The sequence below is a fragment of the Brugia malayi genome, assembly GCF_000002995.4.
Source record: "Brugia malayi strain FR3 genome assembly, contig: Bm_v4_Chr3_scaffold_001, whole genome shotgun sequence".
Classification (NCBI taxonomy): Eukaryota; Metazoa; Nematoda; class Chromadorea; order Rhabditida; family Onchocercidae; genus Brugia; species Brugia malayi.
The window spans coordinates 1,360,880-1,372,976 of record NW_025062477.1 but is presented as its reverse complement, the minus strand read 5'-3'; the positions used below and the strand labels follow the sequence as shown (position 1 = coordinate 1,372,976).

The window sequence follows — 12,097 nt, the reverse complement described above, 5'->3', positions numbered from 1 at the left end:
AGTAAGTATATTTTCAGTTTTCAAAAATTCAAAATTTTTGAAATTAACAGGAATATAGAAAAAAAAAAGCATAGAAAAAAAAAAATGCCTTCCAGCTTAAGGAACAGCTGCTCTGCCCAATCTTTTACTTTTTCATTTTATTTAACAAGCAACTAGGCTTATGTTTATTTAAAAACGAAAAATTTTGGCTTCAATGATTAGATTGATAAAATAAAATAATAAAATAATAAAAATCATGAAACAACCTGAAAAAAAAACTTTGAAATAAGATTTTATTAGAGAGAGAGGAAGAGAGAAAAAAAAAGGAAGAAAAAAATTTCTAAAAATTATTTTAAAGTTTGCAATTTATAAAAACAAAATTATAAACAATGAAATTACCTTATTTAGGTATTATTTTACTACAGTTAATGGAAATTAATTTAGACAGAAAACTTTTAAAATGTAATTAAAATGACACATTTAATTTCATATTAAAAATTTTAGCTGCTTAAAAGATAAATGAAAGAATATATTTCAATTTCTGGTTTATCGAAGATAGATGAAATCAGGGAGAATTTAAAGTTCTAATAAAGTTTCTTAACTTTAACAAAATGGAATGAAATAGTCCTGAAAAAATTTTCACCTCAATCAGTAATATTTTAAAAGAAATATATTAGAAATGTCAACGATGAGATAAATTTATCTCTCTGTATGGCAAAATTGAAATTAATAAAATAATACTAATGTGACAAGCATCCAGTAGGGCGGAAAGCATTTACATGTCATCATTTTCAGAATATAGCTTAATAAATTTTTAAAATATTAATAATTTTAAGCCATTAGAATAATACCACTGTATACGTTTATAACATTTCACGTGTTTCACGTGCAAAAACGTAAACAACACTGAATTATTTTCATTTTGCCGAATTCTTTAACAATAAAATTTTATTTATTATAAGAAAAAAATTAACAAACATTGATAACATTACATGCGACATTTGAATTAATTTTATTAGCCAAATACAATTGTGATTTATTAATTAGACGATAGCATATTGCTTCACAATTAGCTATTTCTGTGCCATTTTCAAATAATTCAGCACAAAAACCATTTACATACTGAAAGATATGGAATAATTAAAAGATTGCATTTATAAATAAATTAATTGCATTTATAAATAGAACAAACATTAGCATTAAATAATTGATTAATTAAATTAACTCCATAATTTTGAGAATAATTAATGCTTCTATTTTGTATTAGCGTTTTGTATTAAGTATTCCAGTTTTGTATTTATTATACTAAAAAAGAAAAATCATATAAAACTTTTTATTAATTGCAATTGTAAGTAGAACAAACATTATAAGCTTTGTAAATAACGGTTGTTAATTCTTGATTTAATTGTTCTATGAATGCTTTACAGGATTCACAGAATAAATTTTTTGCATTGAAACTGATTGTCGGATTGATTGGAAGTAGAAATACAGTGATTATAATAAGAAGGAGTGTATTTGACATTATACTGCAAAATTGATGAATATATTAAAATTTCAAAATTAAAATTAAATTTCAATATGAAGTATTTTTTATTCAGACATTTTAATGATGACTACAAGGAATTATAGTTCCAGTAATTGGAATATTTCTCTTGGAAGAAGAATTTAAGTAATAAAATATAAACAATCCAATTCATATTGTGTAAGGATCAAAAAAAGAAAAAAAAAACCTATATAAGAACCCTTAATAAATTCAGAATTTCAAAATTAAAAAATCAAAACAAAAATTCAAAATAACTACAATTAAGTAAGAAGTATTCATTATGTTGATATGATAGTAGCATTGTTTATCTGTTAACAATGTTATCATTGATATTACTGATAAGAAATGGAGAAAATTCCGAAATTGTTATTAAAGCATTTTGATAAAACAACTAATTATTGTAACAGATGAAACTTCTATGCAACTATTTGTAGATGGTTTAATCAAAAAATTTCATTAAAAATTTTTCATTTTTCGAAAGCTAAAAGATAAGCAAAGATTTGTAACAGATTTTCTACCTAAACAGATAATACTAAGTTTTTAGAATAGATTATACTATCTCATTATTTTACCAATTATTGTGTTGTTCGTTGATTGTTAACATTAAATTTTATATCGCAGTATTAAAGTTCAAATTGTTTCTCAAATATTCTCTCCTAAAATGCAATTCAGGAAGTTATATTAGAAGGGAGAGAAAAAAAGATTCAAACATAGTTTACAATTTAATCTTTTATAGTTGCATAACTTTAATTTGCAATAATGGTTTTTAGAGAAATAACATTTTATTAATTACTTCATAAAATCAACAAAGATAAAACTTTCGACATATCATTTCTGAAGCATCTTCAAGCACAACAAAATCTCGTATTTTTTCAACCACTTTATCTACTTTCGCTTTACATGTCATAGTAGCAGTTGAATTATAAGCAAAATGGTCATCGCAGAAATCATCCATTTCCTAAATAAAAAAAAAATGATAATGATAAGAAATCTCGAAGTGATATTGTTGCATTTGATAAATTTATTCTCAATAACAATCAATGCAATTTAATGTAATTAAATTCAAATTTTAAAAATGATTGTGCAAGTCTAAAAAAGCACTATGAAAAAGAACTAACCTGAGTGACCCAATCAAAAGCTTGTTCAATTACATTATTTATTCCATTGATAAACATTTGACATGATTCACAAAGGCTTTCTTCCTGATTTTCAAGAGTAATCAGTTCTGATAATTTCAATTCCTTCGTTTGACATGTCATCACAGCAACTACAAGTACCAGTGCAATTGAAATAGATTTCATTTTTTAGACTGTAAATTTAATTGTTAATTTCAGATTGCAAATTTAATTATTAATACATATTTTACAACTGATAAATGATGATCAGTTCTTATTTAAAAATTGTTAAAGTCCCCAGAAAATTTCCCTTAATGTTGTAGTCAAATTAATTCCAATTGGTACCATTAAATATTCCAACAATATACTCTTTCATCATACTTACAATAAAAAACGACATGTATTAGGAGAGATAAAGATTATTTTCTTGAGAGTTCAATGAATGATCAGTTTCATATCAACTATTGTCTTGAAAATAAACACAGCTTATTCTACTTAAAAATACCAGAAAATTCAACTTTAACCAGCTTATACTACCTTAAAATACCAGAAAATTCAACTTAACCAATTAGAAAAATTAGAATTATATTGAAAAAATCATACCTTTTATGTTGTTGGCAAGAAAACTGTTCTTCGGTCATACATCATTCATATCGTTATCATTCTCGAGTAAATGCTATCCACCAAAAACAAATAAAAAAATGGGCAAATTGAATACTTTTCTATTCTCAAGCGTAGATCAAACGTTCATATCAATACATATTAATATTAAAATAAGCAAAAATTTTTTGGAAAACATCTAAAAGTTCCAGGACAAAAAAAAAAAAAAAAAAAAACGAAACAAACTGATAAGGTTTTCCGGATGTAATCAACCGTCGAACTGATTCATTCATTTTTTTTTTCTCGTAAAAATAAGATAAATAATTATTCCACCATCTTCGAACTTTGTATTTTGTTTCATCAATCAACAAGAAATACTTCTTTTCTGCAAAATATACAAACGTACAAAATATACGATATAACGTGAAGCTCACGCAAATTACACGTCAAATTTGATGCTTAAAAGAGAAAAAGTAACAACTTGCTGAGAGATAAATGTATAAAAATAGTTTAATAATTGTTTATTCATCTCAGAAACAATGTCTTTAAGTGGATGTGAAAGAAGAGTCATGCAACGCAGTTCACGTGATTCACGTTCATTTTCATTCATCAAATAACAGACTACGTGGGAAAAAGTGCTTCGATGACATCACCGTAACTATTCTTTTCGTGTTATAAAAAGCAATAATTGTTCAAATGTCAGATAAACGAGGGAGAAAGGAAAATTCTTCCAATAGATTTTTCAAAATTTCTAAAAACGATCAGTAAAGATTAATTTTAATGATTTTTTGTGAAAAAAAAAAAAAATCAATGCAAGTGTAATTTAGATAAAAAATTGTCAAATTTTCGAAATGAATGAGAATTTATTCTCTTTCTCACTTTTTCATTATCTTCTCTCTCTCTCTCTCTCTCTCCCTCTCTCTCTCTGTTAAAAGATCTTCGAAATATATTCCCATAGAGAATATCTCTAGTATATTGATAAAATTATTAGTTATAAGGATTAGATAATTATAATTTATTAAGAAACAATTGATTAATCAAAAGTTAGATATTTTAGAAGAGAATAATTTAGTACTACTACATATTATATATCTTCTATTTGTTGTTTGATATAAAGTTTTTGTTTTTTAAACTATAAAAAATGATTTTCAGTTTTTACCTTTCAAAATACAATGTTTGAAATATCGTTGTTTGGAAAATTATTGTCAACGTTCAGTCATTCTTATCATTTGAATAATACAGTGGATCGTTTGCACTGGAATATTACAACAATTGTTTTAATTCTATGCGTTTTGTTTATTGGTGCGGAACAACAATTTGGACAACCAATACAATGTATGCTTCCAACACATCTCGATCGTATGTTTCTGAAATTTTTGTTTATTTATGTTTATCATTCCGGATGGAATGATACCAATATTGTTTAAGTCTATTATTCCGGATGAAATGCCAGTATTCTGTTTAAGTATATCATTCCGGATGGAATGCCAATATTCTGTTTAAGTGTATTATTTCGGATGAAATGCCAGTATTCTGTTTAAGTGTCTAAGCTTATTAATTATCATCCTATTTCATTGTTTAGTCATTTTATATTGACTAGTTAAACATTTATTGAAGATATATTATTACCAAAATTAATTTACTGTTCGTTATAGAAAATTCTTGGACCGATTATGGACAATATTATTGTTTCACTCAAAATACTTATCGTTTGACAGATAATCAAACATTACCGAGTGCAAGTAATCGAGCAAAACTTCATTTAAATGTAAATTATTATCAGGTTGGTTGCTTATATATATATATAATAGTGCACATACAATGTTCCAGTAAAATATCTCTCTCTCTAAAAGTAATTGAAAACAGCAATAGGCATAGTTTTGACTTATCAAAATTCACTTCTCAATATTTTTACAGTTTGAAAAATCTATAGCTACTAGCTAGCTTTAGCTAAGCTATCGATAAAAAAGAAAAATTGTAATCTTTGTAGATTAAGAAATAAAAGATTTTGAATGAAAAATTGTAAAAAACATCAAAAGAACTTTTTCAGTGGGTACCATTTTTTCTCACAATTCAAGCATTGTGCTTCTACATACCTGGTTGGCTATGGATGATGTTACAACGTGGATGCAGTAAGATCTTTTTTGTTTATTATTTATTTGAAAATTGTCGTAATATTATTCATCACTTATTTCTTGACTTTAGAAATTTACACTTCCTTTTTCAGTTTTTGACATGGAAGCTGTGGTTCGTGAAGCTATATGCTTAAGAACAATGTTCAAATTTGAAGGTCGAATAACGAGGCTAACAAATTTAGTCAAATATATTGCTTCTGGTCTGAAAATGAAGATGAAAATGGATAGGGGTAGAACAGTCGGTTTTTTTCTCTTTTTGTCAGTTTAAATAGCAAATTAATTCATAATTATCTATTACATTGTTTATTTAGTCTCTTATTTTGCCTATTCTAAAAATAATCTTTAATTCAATGTTTATTCATTAAAGTGCATCCTGGACCATTTTAAGGAATGTCAAATGTCGAGATCCGCAAGTAAATTTTCAACTTTGCAAGCGGTTAGTTTTGTAAAAATTTCAAACTTCGTTTTTGATAGTCATCTTAAGAAAATTGAAACTGTATGAATTATGGACTGATTAATTGATTGGATATTTCAATGTTTCTTTTTTTTTTTTCTTTTTCTAGAAATGGTGCAAGCATCCATTGGACAAAAAGAATGGCATATCAACTGCACTTTATCTTTTTTCGAAACTCTTAAATGTCATAAATAACATAATACAGCTCTACATCATTGGACGATTTATTGGTTTTAATAATTTTCCTTTGACTCTCACTGTAAGTTAGTCCAAAATCAAATTTTTTTTGGAATTTAAATTTTATCAGAGAGATTGCTAAGCTCATTTGAATCATGCATAAGGTATAATTAGAAATCCTCGTGTCTAACTGGTATCGATTTATGATTTATGCATAAATATTTTTGTTCTATCAGAGGTTCGCAGTTATAGAAGCTGGTTTTTAATTGTAAAATTCTCATATTATTTAATTTTTCTTTTTTTCTTTTTATATAAGCTTTTTATTTATTAAATCGCAGTTTCAATGCATTCATCGATTTTTTGTGTCTATTCTTTAAAGAATTTTTAATTATAAATTTTCACTTTTGTAGCACTTTTGCTCTGTCATTATCGAAATGTTGTGGAGAGTTTTGTATAGAAGTTTGTCACTGATTAAGAAATGTGGAACTTAAAAAGGAAAGAAATGAATAAGTAAATGAGTAATCTTCTTTTTACTCTGAATAATTTTGCAAGATGTATTATACTTTTGCAATATTATATTTTCAGAAAATGCAATTTACGTCATCATACTTTCCACTCATAACATTCTGCGATATGGAACGACAAACTTTAGGAAAAGTAGAGATAAATACATTCCAATGTGTTTTAATGCTTAATTTCATCAATGAAAAAATCTTCTTTATGCTCTGGTACTGGATATGTTTGGTAAGAATTCTATTAGGCATTTAAATTAAATTTTAAATTTCTTGTAAAGAACGACTTTTTGGGTTTTCAGCGTAGTATACTTTTGCTTCCTAATATTCGATGAAGACATTCGCTGGGAAATAGAATAAAGTATATTTGAGACACATAAAGTATATTTGAGAACAACGTCTTATCTGTATTGATGACTGTATTTAAGTGAAAGATTTCAAGTTTATTTCAGCTATTTGTCTTATCATTAACAGATTTTATAATCACATTGGTGCAATGTTTGCGGCCACAATGTCGTGAAGCTTTGATAAAATTCTATCTGCAAGTGAGTACAATCTTTTAATTTATCAGTCAACTTTTGTTACTTTTACTTTTTTTATATTTTATTATATTATTATGCTATTTTGATACAACAGTTTTTAACCTACTATGAAGAGCGGCCAGGTAATTTTTGAATTCTTTCAAGGGAATAAAAGTTTTCTGAACAAGAAGTTAAATCTATTTCGTTTTATAGGAAGGTGAATTCGATGACAACTACTTTTTGTTGTTGAAAGACAAAAGATATCTGCATATTTATATTATGGAGGTAGGTGTATTATTTTACTTACAAGTTTTCTAACAAATAGAAGGTTAAAATTTTCCGAATCCAAAAGTATTTAAACTGCTTTTTTGAAATTGGATTATTTTAGTAAGTTACTTAAAAATTGAATGTCTAATATGAATATTTAAAAATTTTCAAGTTTCTTGGCTTGGATGGAGTATTATTATTGCGTTTCATTAACAATCATGCAGGTATTAAAGTTACACGAGATATCACAGTCGGTTTATGGCACTGTTTTCGTGGTTTTTATCAGGTAATTTTTTATCATTCGTTCATTTTATGAATTTTTACAACTTTGCTGATTCCGATCATATTAATATACTCGTATAGTTTGTAATTCTAATTTTCTGTGAGAAATAGTGTCACAGATAATGGAAAAACGGCGAGAAAAAATTCTCATCATTTAATAAACAGAATTTGATAAAGTTCTGATAATTTTCGCTATTATATTTTCAGGATTCCAAGAATTTCCACATATCTGAAATTTCCACGAATTTTCACCCACCTCAAGAGATCTGACATTGCTATATTCATCACCAATATCTCCTACAGCGTTTCTTATCAGAATGGATTGATTCATAATTGAAAAATATTTTTTCTATAATTAAAAATTGGTGATAAGAATTATCCTAATTTCTGTATTTCCTTGATTTTATAGTATGCAAATTTAAATTTTAACGGTTTATATTACAAAAATATATTATAAATTTGGATATCTTTGGATATTCGCTTGTGTCCTTAACTGTATTTAATTGTATTGTATTCCGTTTAAACTTTTCTTGATATCTCACCCTCAATTTTCTAATCTTCATTTCGTGCAAATCTATATTTCAACTTTGGTTGTCTTTTTTTACTTGAGCAAATCCATGGGAGGTTCAACTCATAGTTAAGAATTATAACGTAAAAGATTGAAAGTTCAACCTTTTTTTCATATTTATAAAATTTCTAAAGAAGCATTTTGTTCATTTTAGGTTTTGGAAGAGAGTTAGCTTAATTAGCTGTTTATGAAAGAATATAATAAATCGTTTAATGTTTGGCATTTATAAAATTCGCATTATTTGTAAATAAAATTCATGTGCACGTGTACAATTTTTTTTTTGTAATATTAAGCCTCAAAAGTCCTTTGTAATATTTGCTTTTTATTTGATATGATTTTTTCAATTCATTCTATAGATTGCAGTTGAATACTCATACTTTCAACTTCATTCTATCATTACCTCATTACACTTATCATTAAGAGAAGAAAAAGAAAATTACTTTATCGTTCAGAAAAGAAAAAGCAGAAAACAGAACAGAAATATTAAAAAATTTCAAATAAAACAAAAATATTGAAAATACTTCAAGATTCAATGGTATCAATCTATAGGCAATAATTTTGGATAAAATCTATGTAGGAACTTTTTCATAGTTTTTACAGCCTTTTAATACATTAATATGTGTATCACATAAGACATTTTGCAGAAAGTACTTTACTAATTTGGTCTTTCGAAAACGAGAACAAAAAAGATTTGAAAGAGTTGAAAAAAAAAAAAAAAAAACATTCAGAAAAAGTGAGATTCAAGAAAATCAACAAACTGATATAAACAGTGATACTATATTGCAGAAGAGATGAAATTACTTATCAATTTAGCAATGACCATATCAAGAAATCATAGCGAAATAAATTGGGAAGTTAAGTAATGATAAGGGTTTCTGATTAATTGAATTTAATTAAATCAACTGTTATCACTTGTTAACAGATGATCGGTAAAGAATATGTTATCATTATTCAATTGCAGATAATTTGTACGATATTAAATCAACTCTACTCACTTACTAATGGATGTTGAGTCGAGAATATACAAATCATTCACTAGAATGATTTGTCAAGGTAAGATGAATTCAAGTTGTAATGCACGAGACCAGTTCTGCATATATTTCAACTTATCTAGAAAACATTCAATGAATATCCTGGTTTCACCAAATTCTGTGGCGACAGGTAGGATTTCAGGTAGGATTTCAAATTCTGTGGCGACGAAATTGCAAATGAAAAGGTGCACTAGAAGTCGTAGACTCAGTCCTTCATACAGGTGGTGCAGAATTTTGCTTACTCGAAGTTGACCTCAGAGATGACATTTTCTTATGCAGAAGAGTTTTCTTCCATAGTTCAAAGAAAAAACATTTGCAAATCTTTTATTAGTTGAATAAAATATGGTGGTCAGACATAATAACCTCCTACTTCATATTTTTTAGATATGAAATAAAGCTTTTGGTAGGTATAATTAGGTTTTTGTGCCATCAAAGAAGTGTTACAATTTTTGTCACTTGTTATTATTATTTTACTCGGTGACATCCTGGATGATGCAAGCAGTCTTTTTCGAGAACAGTACAGTTTGCTCCACACGAGACTTAACCAAAGTTCATCTTTACATCCTACCCGTTTTATTAACCGCAGCCAACGGGTATCTTCTGCCACGGTTAAATCAAAACAAAGGCATATATGCCCGAAAGTATATTCAGGTTTGAAATATTACAATTATGCTTGGTGATACGAATAAAGACTTCCTAGGACTCATTTTGCTCTAACTGTTCGCGAAGTATTACAAATCAGTGAAATTCGTTTGTATAAAGAGACAGGTAGTTGCTATATACTCTCTTGCCAGGTAAATTGAAAATCGAAGTGCTTACTTGAGAATAAGCATTATCGAGAACTGAATTAGTCTAATCTTGTTAACTTGTCAACAAGTCACTCCAATTTAATTATCATCGTACCCATTCCATTGTAGAATTCAAATTTCCAAACTGATTTCTCATATCGAAGAGTTTCTGCAGACTAAAATCATAATCCTTGGTGACTTCAATGACAGAATAGGGAAAAACCGTAAAACCTGGAATGAAATAATAGGCAAATATAAGCTTGAAAAGTATAACACTTCGTATTAGAGTTCAGCGCAGAACAGCATACCACGATTACCTTTTACAGGAAGGTAGTCTAATTTTCCGGAAAAGAATTTGCGATATCTGTCAGATCGAAGTGATGCCAAGTGTAAAATGTCAAACAGATCAAACTGAACTTTCATTTCCAGGTCAAACGCAGACATTTCAAGAAAGAATGAAGTACTTTCAAGATCACAAATCTCGAAATTGCTATAATTTCCAGTAAACGAGACTTGTGACCTCTGCAACAAACTTTAACAATATAAATAGCATCCTGCAATGTCCAAGATACTCTCAAAGAAACTCGAGAATTGATCTGATTAAAATAGCTCACAAACTCACTCAAGACCTGTTAGCCAAGCAGAGACATCAAATATACCTCTCTCACCTTTGTCTTGCATACAATAAGGAAGTTCGGGTCATCAAGAACAAAGACTTCAGCTATGCATGGATTCCGGTATTGGCAGAGCCTGAAAAGAATGTTTGGACCGGTACAGACCGGATGACCGACCTATATCTTCCCTTCTCACAGATAAAACCTTAATTCTCAATCGAGGATGTGAACATTTTCAATCCTTCTTCAGTATGCACTCGAAGAGACTTTCAAGATCACAGAAAGATGCAATCTGGCAAAGTACCTTCCTGCATTCATAAAATCTCACCGGAAATCTGGAAAGATTGAAGATCGATCGCTTTGTCATAAATTTCAATTTTATTGCGATTTGCTGGGAACAAAGAAAATTCTGAAATGTTCGAGGTGCAATCATCGTCATTCTTTCGAATAAAAAGAAAAGAGAAAAGTCCGACTTCTCAAACTCATCAGCCATTATTTATCTGTGATTTAATAAGGAATTTTCCTCTTATTCAAAATTTTTATAAATTTTTTTCATAAAAGTGATTGTCATTATTTGTTCATTGCTTATAAATGAAAAATTTGAGTGAAATTCAAAAGATTTATGGATTTGAAAATTCTTCTTATTATTTAGTAAATATCTCTTCGAGTCTTTCTGTCAAAAAATTGAAATAAATTTTTGATATATCGAAATAATTTTGTATTTAAATCTATAAAAAGACAGAAATTCATAGATTAAAGATTGTTCTTATTTGAATATTCTTTAAACAATGTAAAATAATTTTTGAAAATTTCATTTCAAACTAACAAATCATTTATCCAACATTCATCTCAAAAGCATTTATTTACTGCTTTTCACTTGCAATCAATCATTGAAATATCGTTGAATTCTTTCAAATTCACAGTTTGACACAGTGCCAATCTGTCAAAGAGCAAAGATCACTCGAATTTGTGTCCTTTGTCATAAGCCAATGTGCACTATATAAAAGCTAAAAGCACTAATACTGTAAGCTAAGCTTCGATTCAATTCATCGCAGCACGCACGCACGCATGCACGCATGCATGCACTCACCCAATTCACTTGCAACAAACGATGGTGCAGCAAAGGTACGACAGTTCAACGAGCATTTAAATGGACTATTGGCATAATTTAATATTTAATTTATACATTTCTTTCTTATTACTTACTGTATAAGAGCAATAAGGGGAACCATAAAGTTATTATTGACGTTGTAAATTTACGATAACAATAAGAATTACCTATCAAATAAAGCATTCTTCAACAGATCAATTATTCAGCTCCGCTCTTCACTGTACTGATAACCTAATTAACACGAAAGATCATCCACTATCCACCAGTTTGATTTAATTTAAATTTGAAATTTCTACAGATCATAACTATCTCTCTCTTCTCCTTCAATAAACTTTATTTGTTAAATAAAAGCGAAATTTCTTCTAAAATTAATTAGAAAACGATGCATAGATCAAATCAT

The 12,097-nt window shown here is 27.8% G+C and overlaps 3 protein-coding genes across 6 annotated transcripts; 1 reads left to right on the top strand and 2 right to left on the bottom strand.

The window, feature by feature from the left end:
* Nucleotides 1-948: 948 nt before the first annotated feature.
* On the bottom strand, nt 949-1,501 carry Bm13427 (Uncharacterized protein; the record flags this gene model as incomplete). The annotated part of the gene is made up of 2 exons (XM_043079650.1): nt 949-1,101; nt 1,343-1,501. The coding sequence occupies 2 exons, from the start codon at nt 1,499-1,501 to the stop codon at nt 949-951; spliced, it is 312 nt and encodes a 103-aa protein (XP_042935584.1).
* Nucleotides 1,502-2,324: 823 nt separating this feature from the next.
* Bm9584 (Uncharacterized protein) lies at nt 2,325-2,823 on the bottom strand (the record flags this gene model as incomplete). Of its 2 annotated transcripts, none has more annotated exons than XM_001895659.2 (2): nt 2,325-2,480; nt 2,641-2,823. In XM_001895659.2, the coding sequence occupies 2 exons, from the start codon at nt 2,821-2,823 to the stop codon at nt 2,325-2,327; spliced, it is 339 nt and encodes a 112-aa protein (XP_001895694.2). The 2 variants fall into 2 exon arrangements, with proteins under 2 accessions (XP_001895694.2, XP_042935583.1); XM_043079649.1 differs by having other exon boundaries at nt 2,641-2,781.
* Nucleotides 2,824-4,409: 1,586 nt separating this feature from the next.
* Bma-inx-14 (Innexin inx-14, putative) lies at nt 4,410-7,619 on the top strand (the record flags this gene model as incomplete). Of its 3 annotated transcripts, XM_043079648.1 has the most annotated exons (10): nt 4,410-4,596; nt 4,893-5,020; nt 5,288-5,369; nt 5,465-5,610; nt 5,761-5,808; nt 5,936-6,085; nt 6,589-6,747; nt 6,968-7,060; nt 7,250-7,321; nt 7,476-7,619. In XM_043079648.1, the coding sequence occupies 10 exons, from the start codon at nt 4,410-4,412 to the stop codon at nt 7,617-7,619; spliced, it is 1,209 nt and encodes a 402-aa protein (XP_042935582.1). The 3 variants fall into 3 exon arrangements, with proteins under 3 accessions (XP_042935582.1, XP_042935581.1, XP_001895695.1); XM_043079647.1 differs by lacking the exon at nt 7,250-7,321; XM_001895660.1 differs by lacking the exons at nt 5,761-5,808; nt 5,936-6,085; nt 6,589-6,747; ... (1 more) ...; nt 7,250-7,321; nt 7,476-7,619 and having other exon boundaries at nt 5,465-5,640.
* Nucleotides 7,620-12,097: the final 4,478 nt, after the last annotated feature.